We start from the raw sequence: 19,847 nt of genomic DNA, 5'->3' as shown, positions 1-19,847 counted from the left end.
AGTTGGAGTTACATTCATTCAGTGGAATGCGGTGTAGACATTTAAAATTATGGCACAGAAGGAATATTTAATGATATGAAAAGATGTTGGTAGCATAGGGTTAAAAAGAAACAATACCAGATAACAAAACAGTATTTTTGGCATATTCTCCTTTTAATAAAATTGATGAGAGAAAGAACTAGAAGGAAATACATCTGCACATTAATCTGGTGATCTCCAGTGACAAGACTGGGTGCTTTTTTATGTTCTCTTTTATGCTTTTCTCAATATTCTAAAATTTATGTAATAAAAAGTATCTTTCTGTAACTGGAGAAAAAACAAACAAGAAAAGTTATGTTTTTTAAAAAAATTATTTCCTTTAAAAAGACCATCTCAAAGAAAAACGTAATTACGCCGATTTGAAGAAATGAACTTGGTGACAATTCTAAATGCTCAGTTTGCTGTATCAACGTGCAGCCCTCTGTTTTTTACCATGAAACTGTCAGCTGGTACTCTTGGAGTGCTTACTACGTGCAGAGTCATTTATAGATGTGGTCACTTGTATTTTATACACGAGGAGAACAAGCCTCAAAGGGATGAGTGACCTCACATAGCTGGCGAGTGGCACAGCCAGGACTTAAGCCTGAGATGGGGGGAACCCTTGAGTCCCTCTTGGGTTACCACACATCTGCAGGCACCGTGACTCCCGAGGATGGGTCCACCACCCCCTCTGGCACCTTCCTCCTTGGGGATGGTAGAATGAAGCAGCTGCAACCATCCGCAGGGAAAGTTCTAGAACAAGCCTTTGCGTCTAACAGCCTGGAACGCAAGACCTCAGACCCTCAGTGCCTGCCAACACTGCAGACTTTCGAAATGCAGACAGACTGGACACTCCCAGCCCCTGCAAGGCCAAAGAAGCTGACTGCATGTCTCAAGCAAGCCCAGTGTATCTCCAAAAATATTCTAGAGTGGGGTAGAAGGGAATTCAGCCAGCCTAGAAGCCTGGCTTTCCTCAGCTGCTCTTTCTCACCTCCAAAGCCTGTTGGGAGAGCAAATTGGATTTTGAATACCACAAATCAGAGAGGTATTATGTGCACAAAGCTTCTTTGTTTCCTTTTTAATTAAATGCACTTCAGAGGGCACTGTGTTTGGGGTTTGTTCATCTCCACTGCTGATTGGAGAGAGTCCCCTGAGTTGCCCCCATTAGTGGCAGGACACCAAGAGAGGGCTCTGTGACGTGTGGCTCTTTGGAGGGGGTGATGGACGCGTGAGGGGAGGGTCTGAAGTGATTGCTGCAACCCCTGGGTAGCTCTAGCTAAGGTCCTAATGGCTTTTTCTTTGTGAAGAGAAATGAAGTGAGTCTTCTGAGTCCTTTTACCTCAATGCAATATTTTCCTTTTTCCTTTTTAATTTAATGATGAGGGAGAGGGAGAGAGAGAAAAGCTCCTTTAATGTTCCTAATTTGATGTAAATCCCTGGAAGACAGTCCCGAACTGGGGTGTTCCAGATGTTCTGCAAAATGAGCGTCTTTCCTTGTGGCACATTCTATGACAGCGGCCAACTTGGATGGACCATCTTAACCACGAGCTCCTTAGGGAGGATTGTATTGTTACTTCCAGTTCCCAGGTGAGCTTAGAGAGGTCACACGGCTCACCCACAGCTTTGGTCAGTAAGGGGCCAAGCGGGTACTCGCACCCAGTCTCTCCGATACACGTGGTTCTCTTGGCTCCCGGAAGTTCTAGGGAGCTGGGGGTACAGCTGGTGTTCCCTGGTGTGTCGTGTGCACAAAAGGCTGTGGGAGATCATAACCTTGGTGGCTTTCAGTAAGGCACATTCCCCCATGTTTACAGCCCTGAGTGGCCCCTTCCCAGTTGACTCTGTCCTTGGCCACATGCCTTGCTTTGACAACAGGATGCTAGGAAGTGTGGCTCAAGCAGGTGTTTAATATGTGCTAATTATGGACCATTCTCCTGGAATCCTGAGCTACCTTGTAAAGAAGTTGGGCTGCCATTGCTAGGGAGGCTTCCTGGCAAGGCAGAAGCACGAGGCCAGCCCTGGCTGCTCCAGATCCTCCCAGGGGACACTCCAGACATACACGAGGGAAGGAGCTCTCATAGACAGTCCAGCCCCAGCAGACAGGACAGCCCGTGAGGCAGAAGAACAACCCAATCTGCACAGCCTCATGGCAGAATATGGTTTAAGATGCTTAATTTGGGGGTGCTTTGTTATGCAACAACAGACAATTCTACTGGCCTGGAAATAGCAACAGAGCCAGACCAGACGTGTCAATCAGCAATGAAAACTGTCCTGCTCTAGCACTTGAAACCATGCCGCTGGCTCTCCCTCTGGCCATTTCCGTTTCCAGAAAAGTCTTCCTTGTCATGAAATTTTGCTGGGACTCGGGTCAGTGACAACTTGGATGTCTGTTTTCTCTCACAGGAGACGGTGCACCCAGAGGAGACCAAACCAGGGATAATTGGTCTGAATCAAAGCCAGATTAAAATGCAGTGTGATGTGGGGGCAACTTTCCCCCGAGGGAAAACCCACTGCATGGTCTAAGGCCACGGGCGGTGCCCCCCGTGGAGGTGGGGAGGTGACCGGGCAGAATTGCTGGTGCTGAGCCGTCTGATAAGGTTTTCACACCTGAGTCTTGGCCCAGGTGCCACATCTTCTTCTGAGAAATCAAGTAGCGACGGGAAGTAATAGCCTCCTGCCCTTACTTCCTGTTTCCCAAGCAGAAGCTAGAAATCTCAGGGATTCCTGGGTCCGGGACAGCTCGTATTTCTAGGGACTTTTTCTTTCTTTTTTAAACCATCTGGCACCACTCACCCCCAGCCATGCCGGACACACTCCTGATGCTTGGCTTCTTTTGTAGAATCAGGGTCCTGATAGCAGGTGGAAGGCAGGACTTCAGGTGGCGTGTGAAGGATATCATGGCGCCCTCGAAGGGGCCAGAGTCTGGGTGAAGGGAAGAAGGGGGACAAAATGAGGGGCGCAGCTTTCCCGAAGATGGCAGACTGGGCCTCGGGTACCTACCACCTCCCCGCTGGCCCTATCCTGGCCCTGCCCTGGGTGGGCATTGTTTGGAGTAAACTCCCATCTTATATCTTTTACTTCCTTTCCTCTTTCTCTTTTTTTTTTTTTTTTTCAGATTTTATTCATTCATTTTGAGAGAGAGAGGAGGGGGAGAGGGAGAGAATCTCAAACGGACTCCCCTGCCCGGCCCAAGTGCGCAGTCAACGCGAGGCTCTATCTCTTGACCTTGAGATCATGACCTGAGCGGAAACCTAGATCCAGATGAGCCACCCAGGGGCCCCTCATGTCTCAGTTTTTAATGAGAAATGCCCAGAACTTCAAGAGTTTTGCTCAAGCCCTTTTCCTGCGCTGGAAAGCCCTCTATCCCTCCCTCCTGAAGGCTTTCCCATTCCTCAAAACCGGCTGGCGTCTTCCGTGTCTAGGCAGCGGCCCCAAGGCCCACACCCGCTGCTGCTGGGCCTCTGTGCCCCCAGAGTGTTCTCTGAGCCACTGACTTGGGCCTGATGCTTCACTTGACTCTGAATCGCCCCTTTCTCTTTCCCAGGGAGACTCCCACGTGTCTGGAGAGCAGGGCCACCTCATGGACCTCTCCCGGGGCTTACGCCGCTGAAGCACTCCTGCGCCAGAGAACAGACAATGTCATACCACGTGCACACACAAACGAAACGAGAGGCCAGATGTTCTGCCCACGTGTGACTCCTCTTACTTAGATTTGGGTGCCCAGAAGAAAGAGGTTTCATGTTGTCTGCTTTATACTCCCTGCTCTGCCCCCACGACTCTAGGTACCGTGCCTCACAGAGACTTTTGGTGAATGAATAAAATACTGTAGACTTTAAAATATGGAGATGGTGTCCAAGCTCTAGGAAATTACACCCAGAAAGGAATCCTGTATGTTGACTTCCCTGTGAAAATTCTTAAAACGAAGCCTTCCTTTTACTTCTGTTTATAGTTTGGTTTAAAAATGGAGCTAGGAGGCCAGCAGGGGGCGCTCTCGCACCCTACCCTTGGCCCACCCAACAGAAGCCCTCCACCTTGCACTTGCCAAGTTCGATTTGAGCTATTTCACCACCCCAGTAGGAGGAAGAAAGGTTTCCTCCTCTCCCACAACCGCCCAGTCAATGAGGAGCCTCAACCCTGAGTTTACTCCAATGACTCTTTGTTTCTGTAACAGCCTTTCTCTGGAAAAGAGCTACCTCTCTCCTTTGCCCCCCTGGACTCGCCTCTGGACTTGCCTGTGGTTTGGCCACAGCTGGCTTGCCCTAAATTGCAATTCTCTGCTATCTCCAAATAGGCCCATTTTTGCTGGTAAAATAGCTGGCAGTTTTATTTTTAAAATCTAGGGCTAAGTAGGTGAAGAAAGGGAAAAAATGAGGTGAAAAATACAGCATAGAGAATATGGTCGATAACATTGTAGTCCTGTGTTGTCGACAGGCAGTGACTATCACTCTTATGGTGAGCACTGAGTAATGCATATCAATTATTGAATCAGTATTTGTACACCTGATACTAATACAACATTGTATGTTACCTAGACTCCAATTACAAAACAATCTAGGGTTAGACAGTCACATCGGGTCAGGCTCCAAGGCACAGCCCAGTCCTCTCCCTCTCAATATACCATTTGCCTAGCCCCGTGCCTGACACAAAAGTGGGAGTTCAGTGTTCATTGAATGACTAGCTGACTGTAGAATGGATGACAGCAGGAATCCAGGGCAGTGTCCACAGTGAAGGTTCTGGACAAGCAAGATGTTCCACAACCCTTTCCGTGTTTTTTTTTTTCCTAAAGAATTTGTTTATTTATTTGAGAAAGACACAGAGAGTGAACGAGTGAGAGAGAGAAAACACAAGTCTGGGGTAGTGGGGAGAGGAAGAGGGAGAAGCAGACCCCCAGCTGAGCAGCTAGCCTGATGTGGGGTTCAATCCCAATCCCAATTCTGGGACTCGGGCATCATGACCTGAGCCCAAGGCAGATGCTTAACAGGGGCCCAGGCACCCCTCCACAACCCTTTCCATCTAGAGAAGAACCCAAGGAGATTCCAAACCACCAGTGTATGTTTTCAACTCCAAGTTCATAGATAGAACACCATGAGAACCCCACAGCCATTTTAATGGAGAATTTGAGATTGTATGAAAACTCTATAACAAACAAAACATAAGAAATCATTGCCCTGGAAAGGGTAGCGATGTATTTCAAACCGATGGTGAGTGCTTTCATGGCCACAGAACAAAGTGCTTTAGGGACACAGAGGAGAGAACAGTTGGTCCCATAGGGCTGAGGGGGCTGTGTGCCTGGAGGGTCAGGTGAGGTAGGATTCCATTCTCCAGGGGAAGATACTGAGTGTTAAAGCAGCTGCTTCCACAGGTCAAGCCTGAGCTTGCCCCCTGGGCTGAGAGAGCCCTCCTGGATGCGGCAGGCCTGACCTCTCGGCCAGCGGCAGGCCTGATGTCTGTGGTTCCCCCAGGGTCACAGCAGAAGGCTTAGCACCTCACCCAGGCACTCAGCAAAGGTCAAAGAGAGAACCATTCCATAATCGGGTGGGGACGGTGGCCAGACCACACTGATAATGGCCTTCACCTCATACCTATTGAAGAGAATGGATTTTGCCCCAAACCTACCAAAATGAGAGACCCTAGGGGAACCTGTGAGCCCTTTCCCCTCATTATTATCACTCAAGAAGATAGCCGGTGGGAACGGGGTCCCGTTTTGCCCACAAATTATAGCCCAAACACCCAAACCTTCTCTTTTTTTCTTCTCTTTTATTTATTTATTGTTTTAATATAAATGTAAGTGGATCTAGGTCATTTCTGTAATAAGGCTGCTTTCCTGGCCTGCAGATAAATGAGGGCAGCTTGAAATCCTGCCCTGTGAAATGCACACTGGGAGGGTGCCCGGCACGCAAATACCATCCACTGTGTCTGTCAGGAGGGAAAGAAGACTGAGAACCCCTCCCTTACAGAGCCATCCCCTGGAGGCAGGGGTCAAACAGGGCATGAAGTGCGTGCTCATTGGCTCCTGCCAGAGAAGTGCCTTCAATACACCAACCAGAGAATGCCTGATCATATAATAAATGATAGCAGTCACCAACCCACCATATACGAAAACCCACTGTGAGCCAGACCCTTTCTTCTCACTGGTCTACAACCATTGCTTCCTCATCACTGCCTCACAAAGAAGACATTGTTAACCCCATTATGGACAAGGAATGGGTCTTGGGGAGACCAAAGAAACTCCCTGAAATCCCATAACTAGTAAATTGTAGAGCTCAACCCCAAGAACAAAGTCTAAGTGCATGCTTATTTGACTGACTCTACCTTCCTATGTCTATGTATATGCATATCCATCCATCCCACCATCCATCCTCTGTATTATTTTAAAGATTTTATTTATTTATTTGACAGACAGAAATCACAAGTAGGCAGAGAGGCAGGCAGAGAGAGAGGAAGGGAAGCAGGCTCCCCGCTGAGCAGAGAGCTCGATGTGGGGCTTGATCCCAGGACCCTGGGATCATGACCTGAGCTGAAGGCAGAGGCTTTAACCCACTGAGCCACCCAGGCGCCCCATCCTCTGTATTAATAGGAATCTCATCCTGGGGCTTGGGTGGCACAGTTGTTATGCATCCCACTCTTGGTTTCTGCTCAGGTTATGATCTCAGGGTTGTGAGTTCGAGCCCCATGTCAGGCTACCTGCTCAGAGCAGTCTGCTTCAGATTCTCTCTCCCTCTCCCTCAGCCCCTCCCACTCATGTCCTCTCTCTCTCTCTCAAAAAAAAAAAAAAAAAAAGAAGAAGAAGAAGAAGAAGAATCACATCCTTAGTAGGAATAGCAGGGACTTTCCCCTTTTCCCACATTTCCAGAGCCAGAGTCTCTTGAGTCTCTATGTGTTTTGGGGGGACTGAACTCAAAGGTAGAGAATGGGTTCAAACCATTAGACCACACAAAGTGAAGTTTCTCAGGCATTCCATCAGGGCCTCCACTCACTGATGAGTGGCCCTGAGTGGTCCAGGTGCCTCAATGCCCAGTGAGGTCTTACTCTAAGTAAGGGACTAATCAGTGAGCACTGTTTGGACGCTAAGAAGCTACTTTACACTGTGAATTCTCTTCTCTTTAGAGAATAACAAACTTCAGGTCCACAAATATCATTCTCTAGCCTCAAATATACCAGAGAGGGGCCCACAGCCCATCAGTTCCTTAGAAGGATCTGACATGCCCCAAAGCTCAGTGTAAAAATATCTCAGCTATGCCTGTCACAGATAACTGAAATTCCACCATTAGAAATTCATTTCTCTGCTTTACCCAAGTAATCCAATTGTAGGAAGACATGCTCCAGATGTGCTCAAGCAGTGGGGCCAAATGATAGGAGCACAAGGCAGCCCTATTTGTAATAGAAACAATTTAGAAACAACCTAATAGAGGTTGATCAGATACATGGAGGACTGGTTAAATAGAAGAGTAACTAAGCTATGGTACATCCCTACCATACAAAGAGATACTATGTAACCATTATAAAGAATGAAGCTAATCTATACACTTCATGTGAAATAATTTCCCAAAGACATAAAATGAACAATGGAAAATGGATAAAATGAATAGCACAAGGCAAGGTTATTCTATGTTGAATAACACCCATGATGTGTTTGAGTGTATTGGACGATCTCTGGAAGGTTGGAGAAGAGCTGCCTATAGAGAGGGAAATTAGGTGGATGGGATCCTGAGCAGGAGCAGTGGCTGCCACACTGTATTTTATGTGAATGGTGCCCTCTAGAGTTGTGCCATGGGGTGACCCTGAGGGAAGAGGTATCTTTTGCATCTATCCTTCCTGCACCTTTGAGTGGGACAACATGGACATATTATGTGATTTAAAAATGACATTTAATTTGACATATAATTTAAACATATATAAGGAAGTTAGAATCAGATCTTTTTAAAGTCATCTCTATACCCAGTGTGGAACTTGAACTCACAACCTTGAGACCTGCAGTCGTATGCTCTACCGACTGAGCTGCCCGGGCACCCCAGGACGAGGTTCTTTATAAAGAAATAAAATATTATGATCAAATAAGTCATTCCTGGGAGCATTGGGGGGTTCAGTCAGTTAAGCATCTCTTTTCTTTTTTAAGATATTAATTTATTTGAGAGAGAGAGAGAGAGAGAATGAGTTGGGAGAAGGACGGAGGGAGAAGCAGACTCCCCACTAAGCAGGGAGTCCAATGTAGGACTCCATACCAAGACCCTGAGATCATGACCTGAGCCGAAGACAGATTCTTAACTAAGACACCCATGCGCCCCTGCATCCGACTCTTCATTTCAGCTCAGGTTATATCTCAAGGGATGCGAAACTGAGCCCCCCATCGGGCTCTTTTGTGAGCACGAAGCCTGCTTAAGACTCTCCTTCTGCCTCTCTCCTCCACCCTCTCCCCCTCTCTAAAATCAAATAATAATAATAAAATAATAATATGAAGTCATTCCTTATACATTTGTCATAAGTTTTTCATTCATTTGGGAAACATTATTTAGTTCCTACTGTGTGGGTTGCACTGAGTACACAGAAGTGAGTAAAGCAAAACTTATCCCCATGTAAAAGTCCTGCACGCCTGGGAGAGTAGACAGCATGGTGATAACAATGACAGCTGTCACTTCCTGGGTGACCACTAGGTGTCTAGAGTCCAGGTACAATCCATCCTCCACTGTCATCCAGCAGGCATGGCGGTAGAGAGCACAATGACAGGGAGGCTGTGAGGATCCCAAACCGGCCTCCACACTCGGCAGGGGATCACCGACCACCCCGTGCCCACCTTCTCCTCCGTAAACCGGGGTTAATAACAATCTGTGCACTGAGTGGTGGGAAGGATCCGAGGAGCTGGCACATGTGAGAGTCTTAGAACAGTTCTTAGCCAGGGATCCGCACTTAGCACCCTGGAAGGGCCACCTGTTTGTCACTCGGGCACCCAGCCTGCGGCAGGGACTTCGGGGAAGAAGATAGCCCCCGCCCCTGCTCATGGGGGGTTTACCACCCCCAGAGACAGCACATAATTACTGCCCTATCTGTCTTCTGTAGCTGCAACACCACGTGCTAAGCATTCCTGGGCCACGTGGACTAGGAGGGGAGGAGGGAAAGAGGCTGGGTCTACCAGCAAGAGTGGGGGTCAGACTAGCGGACGGGTAGGGAAGGGGATCTCTAGGCCAGGAGATAGCATGAGCAAAAGCAGGAAGGCGTGTGAAGGGAATAGACTTCCTGTGCTGCTGGAATATTTGAGGTAAAGGAGGAGGTTGGGGAGCAGGGTCTGGGAGGGCAAGCAGAAGTCAGCTCCTGGGTGATCCAAGAGCGGAGGGAAGTCATGGTGTTTCGTGGTAGAGGGACTCAGTAAGACTCGCCTTTTACCAGGAAGGTTCCGGGGACAGGTAGGGGACTGGACCGCAGGGCAAGCTAAGCAGGAGGCTGGCAGAGGAGAGGGGAGGCTTGCTAAAGCATGAGCGTCCAGAAAGTCCCCCTCCTAGACAAGAACCCTGAAGGAGAACGGGTGCCTTAACGCCAGGGAAGGACTTCTGATCTGCTTTATTCCTTGCTGTATCTTGGAAAACACCCAATAAAAGTCCACTGTTGGGGGAGACAAGCAGAGTGAGTGACAGGCACAAAGGCAACCATGATGAGAAAGCCCAGGAGGCAGGAGAGAAACCATACAGCTCAGAAACCCAGGGAAGCAAGTATTGCAAGCAGAAATTTGATATCATGGAGGTCAAGGAGGAAAACATCCACCAGCATTGGAAACTCACACCCTTTCTCCCTCACTGCCGTGATGAAGTCATCATGGTTCTGTTGGCTAACAAGCACAGGGAGCACCCACACCAGAAGCAGGATTGTGCTTAGCCCCTGACTTTGAAGGGTATGAAAAAATTAGGAGACCCAGTCCGTTTCCTTGATGTTCACAGCCCTGCCAGGAGTATCTCACTTATTCACAAGCACAAGCCAATTCACAGTAATACAAAACTCCATTTCTGGTTTCTTTTGAGGTCCCTGGATCCCTTGCATAGAGTCCTACAACTTGATAATGGAAGAGCAGAGCAAGTAGGTGTACAGAACTTTTCCTCACTCATAATTTTCTGTGGTGGGGGTTACTCAACATTTGCCAGGAGAGTGGATGATGACAGCCCAAATACAATGGTATGTTTGGAAATAGATGCCGTCATATGAAAGAAGTTTCCTAACTGTAATAAATAATTCATACATTTAGTTTCATTATAATCACAGAGACAAAAGATCAGGGGAAATGCTGGCAGTCATGTTTAGTATTGTTTATCTAAGAGGTCAGATACACATGCTCCCAATAAGCAAAAAGATTGTTAACAAAACAGTTTTCTCAACCAAAGCCAATGGTGGTCCCTTTTACTTCCTCCTTCCTAAACAATTCAGTCCTACCTAAAGTCATTGGGTCCAGGGTCGGGGAGAGAAGGAGGGAGCCATGGTGGCCCAAAGCAGGGGATTGGAGCTCAAGTGATGAGGAGGACATCCTCAGGGAGGGTGGCCTGGCCTGTGGTGTCACTGGCTGATTCAGGGCAAGGAGGGATGCTTCCTAGGGTCAGAGAATGGTGGCCTAGTATGTAGCATCAGAGGGTAAGGAGTGTACCCATGTGTGCATGTACCTCTGTGTGTGTGTGTGCACCTACATGAAGGGAAACATATATTCCTTAGCTCTGCCTGGGAGCAGCAACATTTCAATAGGCACGAGCCCATCTGGTGTCCCACTCTTGGATTCAAAATACCATCTTCCATTAAAATGAGTGAGGAGTCCTTGGAAAAATGGTTGATTCCACAACTGGGACCAGGAAGTCAGAAGATGAGCCTATAACATCTCGTTGTGCTAGAAAGTGAGGACATGCTCAAAGAATGATGGGGCCATACAGAATGGACACAGAATGAGAGAGATATCAGCGGTCAAATTGGGGACAGTGTGAGCTTTAAATTAAATAATGATGGGAATGGATATAACCCACTAACTAATATAGGAATCCATACATTCATGTGGAGATAATATGAGTTGATGAGGAAGGAGATAGTGACACAGTTTCGAAGTTCCTCCCCATAAAATACCTATCCATTATGAAGAGGAAAAGACTAGTTTTATCTTGAAGAGACCTGGGAGACACCACCTTGATCCATGTGGTCAAAGTATAGGAGCAAACCAAAATGGCAGATCCCTTGGTAGGATACAAGGAGAAGGCAGTCACTGTTACGATATTCCCGCCACAATGCATAACTTAAATCTGATCTTAACTGAGGGATGTTCTGTGATCTTTAAAAGTGTCAGAATCATGAAAGTCAAGGAGACACCGAGAAGCTGTGCTTCTAGACAGAAGGAGACTAAACAGACATGCCTAAATCCAAGAGGGATTTTGAACTGGATCCTCTTGTGGTAAAAGACACAACTGCAAAAACTGGTTGTATTGTGGTTAGGTGGAGAGTGTCTTTGTAGGAAAAACATAGGACAGTATTAGAAGATGATGGAGTTATTGGGACAACTTATTCCTGAGAAGTTCAAGAAAAAAAAAAGAGGATTTTTGTTGTTGTTGTTTTTTGGTACCACCCTGGCAATTTTCCTGACACTTTGTGATTGTTTCATCATCAGAAATGATGATAAACAAGTATTGAAAAATTAAATTGTAATTAAACAAAATGTGACATATACCTTCAATGGAATAGTATTTAGCCGTCAAAAGGGAGGAAATTCTAACAGATGCTACGATAAGGATGAAGCTTAAAGACATTAGGATGAGTGGGGCACCTCAACGGTGTAGTTGGCTTGGTAGTCGACCGAGCATCTGACTTGGTTTCGGCTCAGGTCCTGATCTCAGGGTCGTGGAATTGAGCCCTGCATCAGGCTCCACATTCCGTGCAGAGTCTGCTTGGGATTCTCGCTCACTCTCCCCTTGCCCCTCCCACTTGTGCTCTCTGTCAAGTAAATAAGTAAATCTTTAAGGGAAAAAAGGCATTATGATAAGTAAAAAAAGCCCACCACAAGGGACAAATACTGTATGATGGCACTTATAAGAGGAACCTGGAATAGTCAAATTTATAAAGACAGAAAGTAGAAGGGTGGTTGCCAGAGGCTGAAATGGGGGCAATGGGGAGTTAGTATCTATCAGGAACAGACTGTAAGTCTGGGATGATGAAAAGTTCTGGAGATGGAGAGTGGTGATGATTGTAGGACTACATGGATGTTTTCAATGTCACTGAACTGTACATGTAAAACTGGTTAAGAGAGTAAATTTTATGTTCTATCAGTTTTACTACAACATGAAATGTAAATTGAACAAAGGAAACTGTGATTGTTAAGGTGCATTCACATTAAATGTTCAGTTTCTGACTGTTGCTGTGAACAGTGACACAGGTGTCGGTGTGTGTCTTGAATTCAGTGTCAAATATTCTCCAGCTCAGGCTTCCTGTTCCAGCTCCATGAGAAAGAGCGTATCTTGGAAAAGGAAAATTTTCATGTCTATGCTTCACATGGCCAAGCAGTAACTTTACGACTCTGTAGAAATTTAGAAAAAACTCTCTGCCAAATTGTGAATGTCCATTCTTAGAGAGTTATAGAATATTTGAGAGCTCATTCTTCAAAGTAAATCTGCTTTCGGTTACTTAGCTAAATAAAGCAACCCAACCTAGTGGCAGAACTCCAAGGTATGAGATTGCTATGGGCAAACAAGGCAAACCCTTCTGTTTCATAGTTTGCTTGGCCCTATAAAACTAGAACTTGCGCGTCTGCATATTTAATATGGAGGTACTGGAATGCTCTGTGGGAGCAAATTCCCACAGCCATTAAGTGTGACACAGCCACCCAGATGCAGGTTAAGTATACGATGTTAGTACCAGTAAATGCTGTCACATAGTTCCATGGGTGAATACTAGGGATAAACCTACCAGTTGCTTTAATGTCTAGCTAGCTATTCACTGCACAGCTCAACCAATGGCATGACCTACAAGCCCACTTTAGAGTCTCAGTGGGCACAACTCGCTGGCTGGAGGAGCTGGTGGCTCCACGCACTTCCAGCACTGGGAAAGGTCTTGCCTAGTGGTAATACTCTGGCACGGTGTAAAAGAAGATACGGTAACCCAAACAGAAAAGCCCTTTGACACTTGGGGCCATGGTCCCTTTGTGTCAAATGCCAGATATGCCAGAAGAAACTTTTTTTTTTTTTACGGTTTTGTTTATTATTTGTTAGAGAGAGAGAGAGAGAGAGAGAGAGCACGAATGCATGAGCTCGAGCAGGGGGAGAGGCAGAGAAAGAGAGAAAGGGAGGAGGAGACTCTCTGTTGAGCAGGGAGCCTGATGCAGGGCTCCATCCATGGGCCATGCAATCATGACCTGAGCTGAAGGCAGACACCGGACCGACAGAGCCACCCAGGATCTCCAGGATAGACCCTTCTTTAGTGCCTTCCAGTTCTATGGTTTTCATAATCTGTAACTACTTGGCAATAATTTATGAGTTGATGGAAGTATTGATTATTAAAGGTTTTTTTTTTTTTAATTCCTTTGTTAGGGGCGTGTGTGTGTGTGTGTGTGTGTGTGTGTCTTTGAGAGGAAAATTGACTTTAGTTGGTCAGTTCTTGGAATGATTGGTCTGAGAACCATACATGAGTCCAGAATTATACTTGCCCTTCCCTCAAGGAAGCATGCCAGCTGACAGCGTACTTGTACGGCAACAAATACTATAAGACTAGAGCCCCGTTCCAGAACAGATATTTTGGGGCAGCTGGAATAACACAAGCCCTTTAGACTTAACCCTCTTACGCCAGGCCCAGTACAATTCAGATTTAAAGGACATAAGTATCTACGAGTCACATTTCAGAAGGCACTGTAATTGGTGTAAACCCAAGTAAAAATGAGCTAAGCTTGGACCCGTCTCATTTACGTACGTCTCTCGAAGGCTGTGTGGAGACGGTTGTGTGAACACCCCGGATGGCCTGGCCCGCTGTTTCAAAGGGCCTTTCAGTCCCATTAAGGCTGTGTCCAGAAACAGTCAAGGCCGGGCCTCGGTCCTGATGGCCGGAGCTTTCACAAACTGAAAAACACGCTCTCAGACGGGATGATGCCCTTCCCTGTTCTCGGTCGTGGCTGAGATTCTCGGAGGTTTCCTTTTATGAGTATTCCTGACACCAGCCGTTCGGGACCCAGAGCCCACAACGCAAGCTCCTTGTTGCTCATTGCAAGACACCGAGTTTCACGCCGGTCCCACATATGGGCAGGATGGGGACCCTGCAGGGGATGGCGCGCTGCCGATGGCAAGGCATTAGTTCAGAGGCCGCTGTTGGCCTTGGTGCTCCCCGTGCTGGGCAAAGGCCAAGCCCCCGAAGGGGGTCCAGTGGAATCCCCCAGAGAGAAGGCCCCCACTGGTGCCCTTGGATGGATGCCAACCGAGACCTCGGACAGTCACAGGGAGAGAGTTCGGAGCCTCCGCGGGCCAGCCTCCTGAGGCGCCTTCTCCCCTGACCGAGCGGCTGGCAGGTGTGCCAGGCCCCTGGGGGGTCCTGGCGGGCGGGCAGCCAGCACACAGCCGAAGCCCGGGCTCCCCAGCTCTCGGTGCATCTCCATGGGAACAGCTTGGCAGCCCCACACTAGGCGGGGTGCCCCATCTATTTCTACGGTACCTGTCACCATGGCACCTACTTGCTCTGAAAAACACAGGCTAAAAACAGAACCTGAAGGAAAGGGGGGCAATCCACTTCCGCAGTCAGAGCCCTTCTCCCGCAGCTGGTGTCAGACCTTTCGTGTGCTCACGCAGACCTCATGCTTTCCCGGCTTCCGCGATTTTGTTGGAGGTGGCTTTGAAAAATAAAAACCTTGGTCTCAGCATCCGCCTCATCTTGGGGGTGATGTGGCGCGAGGCTCCGGGGAGTTTGCGCTCCACTTGCCCCGGGGGGGTAAAACTCCCAGGCCCAGCCAGCCTCTCTGACACGGCTCCTCCCAGGGTTTGTTCAAGGCCTCCTGGGAGGTGTTTGGGGAAGGCGGGAAAGTGGGGTACAGGGGAGAGGGATGGTGACATCCGTGTACCCAGATGACCCAAGAAAGGACACACGCTTCTTCCAACAAAGTGGACCACGAGCTTCTCTGGGAGCACCTGGGACACTCTCTTCAGGGGGAGATCCATGAGGCCAAACAGCTTCCCAAAAGGTTTTCCTGAAGTTAAGGGCCATCCTTTCCAGCCCAGGCCTCACACCAGGCTGTGGAGCCCAGCAGAGTATGAGTCTGAATCCTGCTTCGGGCACCTGCCAGCCCTGTGACATCTGTGGGGCCACCTCTGAGCACTGGGTTCATGTGCTCATCTATGACACGGGGAGCAGAAGACAGCCCTCAGGAACAAGCCACTTCCTGTGACCTCAGCCTTCACGGTCCTTCCTCGGTTTGCCCAGCTATGAAATGGGGGCATTGCCAGCCTTAAGAGCTTTGTGAGTGTGGAGGAAACACTGTGCGTAGAGCACCTAGCAGAGAACGCAGAGCTGCTCGAGAGGAAGCTGTGAGGAGGGGGGCGGTGACAATGTGACAAAGGCCAGAACAGGGTGTTCAGCTTGCCCTATTTCTCCCCAACCTGATTTCCTGCCTCCGGCCTGGTGGGGCTGGTATGAGCAGGACCCCTGGGCCTGAGTTGCCCCCTGCCTCCAGACCCCCACCTTCCTCAGTGTCCTTGGGCACACACGTGGCTGAGGACAAGCTCACCTTTCACAGCAGGTGTCGCCAGCAGAAGGCTCACGAGCCTAGCATTTACTGGGACACACAGGACAATGAAATCCGCCTGAACCGGAGAAAATCCCAACCCAGTTCTCTGCTTGTGGGCTTTTGGAGTCAAGCAGCCCCTGGAGACTCAAATCTCCCCTCTGCCTATCTGTTGCCCAGTGACTCAACTTCCCTTCCCTTTCCTTCCCCATCCGTGAAATGGGGTCGCGCTTCCTGTCTCAGAGGGAGGTTGGGGCACTCAAGGAGAAGAGGCAGGAAGAGCCTCCAGCCCAGACTCAGCACCTGGTGGGCTCCCCTCTTCTCTGTTCCCCCACTGAATGTTTTAAGGTGAAGTAAATACTCTCTTTAAGGAATTAAGGGTTAGCCTTTATAATAGAAGGAAACCGGTATGTTTCCTGAGTTTGCTGAGGCCCTGGTAGATGCTGAAACTCTCAAACTCAACCCAGGCCAGGCCTGGGGTTGGCATGGCTGACTCCGGGGCCTCTGGGGTTGGCACGGCTGCCCCCGGGGCCTCTGCTGGCTGCCCACCCTCACCACTGCCTCTCAAGAACACTCTGCCAAACAAAATGGTGGGCTCACTCTCACACATGTCTTACTTGTGCCTTTTTTCTTTTTTCTTTTTTTTAAGATTTATTTATTCACTGGGGAGGGGGAGGGGCAGAGGGGGAGAGAGAATCTTTAAGTCGACTCCCTGCACAGGACTTGATCTCAGAACCCTGAGATCACGACCTGTGTCAAAATCAAGAGTCAGATGCTTCCCTGACTGAGCCACCCAGGCGCCCCTACTTGTCCCTTTTATTTTGTAAAAGGAATTTCCCCGATGTAATCTCCCTACAATGCTTATCTCCCTGACAAGTCCCATCCCCCAAGAGGACGCACTTTCCACCTGAGGATTCATGTGCTTCCAAGAAACTGGACCCCCCTCCAAGGTGCTGGGGACCGAGCCTGTGGCCAGAGGTAAGGTGATCACGTATTTCCATCTCCCACGTCCAGGGAGTGGTTCATGGGGCCCCTGTGGGTCCAATCAGAATGTCCCTTGGGACTGTCTTGCGAATGGGAAACAGAAGGTCCACAGGGGCTGTAGACGTGAGGCCTGGACCTCATCTAACTTTCCTAAGCAAGACCAGCTTCTGGGCAGAACAGACACGTGAAGGGTGACAGCCAAAGCCCCACTCAGACCCGGTGCTGGCGCCATGATGGCTTTAGAACCCTGGATGGCACTGCGTCTCAGATGGGCTCCCCCTCTGACTCTGTTGGGTCCGTAGGTCAATAAATCCCATTGGGTGTAAAGCAATTTGAGTTGGGTTTTCCATAACACGAGGAAAAATGCACCACGAACATGATTTCCTCTTGGGGGTTCCAAAGCAGCCATCACCTTCAGACCTCAGTTCCCAAGCTAGCTCTTGAAGAAGCCCAACGAATCCCATTACCTCCTTTCCCCTGGGATCCCGTGTGCTATTTATTTAGGACTCAACCATGTGTGGAAGCTTCACAATAAAACTGGTCGTGTCCCTATTTTCCCCACGGAGAACAATGAGGCCCTGGTGAAGTTTTCTCCATGGCTACCCGTTTATTCGTTGGTGAGATTGGGACTAGAAATGAGGACCCTGTGTGATAGGGAGGCTTTGAGTAAGCTTTTATTCCTTTTTCTAAAAAGGACATTAATTTAATTCCCCAGTTAGGATTCTAACTTTTTTGAGTCCAAAGCCATTTTTTCTTCCTCTTTGGACCATCCATTGGAGTCACGTGGGATGTGTTTGTAACTCAGTGGCCAAGGGAACGTCCCACAGCCAGGAACACCCTGGCCAGGGGCTCAACAATGCCCGGAGATCTGCCGAGTTCTTTAAGAAGTACCAGGTGCTGGGCAAAGAGCTCGACATATGTATTCTCATCTTTAATAAATGGCTCACTGTATTTACATTATTCTTGGGCCCAAGGGCAAGTGGCCTTTCGCCAAGGCCTGTGAGCAGAACCTGTTTGGACTGAAAGTATAAGCTCTCTCCCGAAGAACAAACACAGAGGGCAGGGTCCCTTACTATGGCACACGGAAGGGGCCAGGACTCTGGGTTCGATTTCTGGCTCTACTTCTTATTATCTGGCTGGTCTTGGGGCAAGTTACTGTATTTGTGCCTTGGCTGTCTCGTTTGTCAAATGATGATCTAATCCCAACACCTCCGTGGGCTGTGGGAAGATTCCATTGTATCGAACACCCAGCGCAATGCCTGGCATTCTTTTGGCTCTGTTCTGTTCTATTTCTTCTTTGCTGGGCATGAGCCAGCGGCCGGTTCTCACATAGGTGTGTGTCCCATACCCTTGCTCCATGGATGCTGGCCAGCCCTACCCAGGAGCCAAAGAGATAGAAAAGTTCAAGGAAACATGGGCCACCAGGTGGGGAGAACTTTCCATCCCCTTCCTTGCCAAACATAGATTCGCAGCTGGAAAGCCAGAGCGCGCCGAGGAGGAATGGTTATGGCCCAAGCTGCTTTGTTTCACGGCAAGTTCATTGTGTTTGGATTATAACGAAGTGTTTCTCCTTTTGTCTCTGCCCAGCAAGCCGTGAACAGTTCCAGATCTGACAGCCTGAGCCCTCGGTCTAACTTATTAAAGAAAGGAAAGGGGATTTGCTGGGTGGTTCAGTCTGTATTTTTTCAATTAAGAGGTGACACTGTTCCTCCGAACAGTCAGACTCCCCCTGAGGTTTTAAGCATTCTCGTATAACCAGCACACACTTGCTCAGGGCTCTTTGTCAACTGGAGGGGAATGTTCTACCTCTTTTGGTAAATGAGAGGCACTTCTCTGTGGCTAAGGCGGGGAGTGGGGCAGGGAAGCCCGAGGGACAGGAAGAGATAAAATGCCCTACATGTTATCACTTCTTTTCATCTCCTCCTGTATTCAGAGAAGGCGGGTCTGCCCAGCATTTTGTTCCACCCCAGGATGAGGCTTCTGGTTAAAGACTTCTGTTAAATGGTTCTTTGTTTCTGCTGGAAGCAGTTCTCTATCTGTTTATGGGAGGCGGCACTCTCAAAGTATAGATCCCCAGGACACAGTGCTTGATAAAATTGCAAACTTCTGGCTCTATAGGATTCCCACTGATTGAGATGCTAACCAAAGATGGGAGAACCTTGGGTGGCAGATGAAGAGCTTGGGTTTTACAGTCAGATCAGTATGGACTAAATCCCAAGCTTCAGCTACACTCCCTACTACCTATGGACCCTGCCCAGGTTATGTAATCTCTCTGGGTCTCAAGATCATCACTTGTGCAAGGGGAATGCTGAACACTCAAGAGGTATGGTGCTTCTGTGGTTATTGCAAGGATGCAGCAAGATAATGCTTGTTTAACCATGCTTGCCGTCTAGTAAACATTCACTGCATGCTAACTCCTCTTTTTATATAATACTGCATACAAAAAGTCTCAGGAGTTTATTATGTACAAGAAATAAACTTGGCCATCACAACCAGTGTTAAGAGTCTACCAGTACAGGTTTTGACAAGTCTGCAGACCAGCAACCGGACAGGGAGGTATCATGATCCACAGGAACTCTACCAGGACTCACAGCAAATTCTCAACAACGAGCCAGCCAGGAGAGGGCAGCAAGAGAGAGCCAGAGTCTTACTGTAGCCTTTCCAGTCACCATGCCTGAATGTTAGAGGCACTTGGTGTGGTCCAGGTTGGTACTAGTTTGAAAAGACACCAGATCTGGTGGGTGGAGACACAGTAGTGTGAATTTCACAGCTGGGTGGTGTACATTAGCATGGTGGGTGGTGACTATGTCTCTGACTCAGCACCTCCAAAGATATTTACTTTAAGAAATCACACAGGCATCACTCTATTGTAGGAAACAGGAAAACTTCATTGAGATGGGGTGGTAATCTAAACCAGGGACTGGCAAATTCTTTTGCACAGCCTGTGAGCTAAGAATGGTCTTTATATTTTTTAAGCATTGTTAAAAAAAAGAGGAGGAGGGGAAAAATATCAATAGCAAAGAACAAAATAATAATAAAATAGACAAGTAACAAAACCAAGAATATTGCAAGAGTTCATTTTATCTGTCAACTTGATTGGGTCATGGGGTGCCCAGAGATTAAACATTATTTCTGGGGTGTCTGT

At 48.2% G+C, this 19,847-nt stretch overlaps 1 protein-coding gene across 2 annotated transcripts in view; it reads right to left on the bottom strand.

The window, feature by feature from the left end:
* The window catches only part of DGLUCY (D-glutamate cyclase), a 75,093-nt gene that overhangs the window by 40,446 nt on the left and 14,800 nt on the right, over nt 1-19,847 (bottom strand). For both annotated transcript variants that reach the window (XM_082735626.1, XM_082735627.1), the window contains one exon: nt 2,809-2,937. In XM_082735626.1, coding sequence (XP_082591752.1) covers nt 2,809-2,914 — 106 coding nt within the window. In that variant the 5' untranslated portion in view covers nt 2,915-2,937. The remainder of the gene's footprint in view (nt 1-2,808; nt 2,938-19,847) is intronic.

The sequence above is a fragment of the Mustela nivalis genome, assembly GCF_964662115.1.
Source record: "Mustela nivalis genome assembly, chromosome: 6".
Classification (NCBI taxonomy): domain Eukaryota; kingdom Metazoa; phylum Chordata; class Mammalia; order Carnivora; family Mustelidae; genus Mustela; species Mustela nivalis.
The sequence above is the reverse complement of the archived record's forward strand: the minus strand, read 5'-3'. Positions and strand labels throughout refer to the sequence as shown.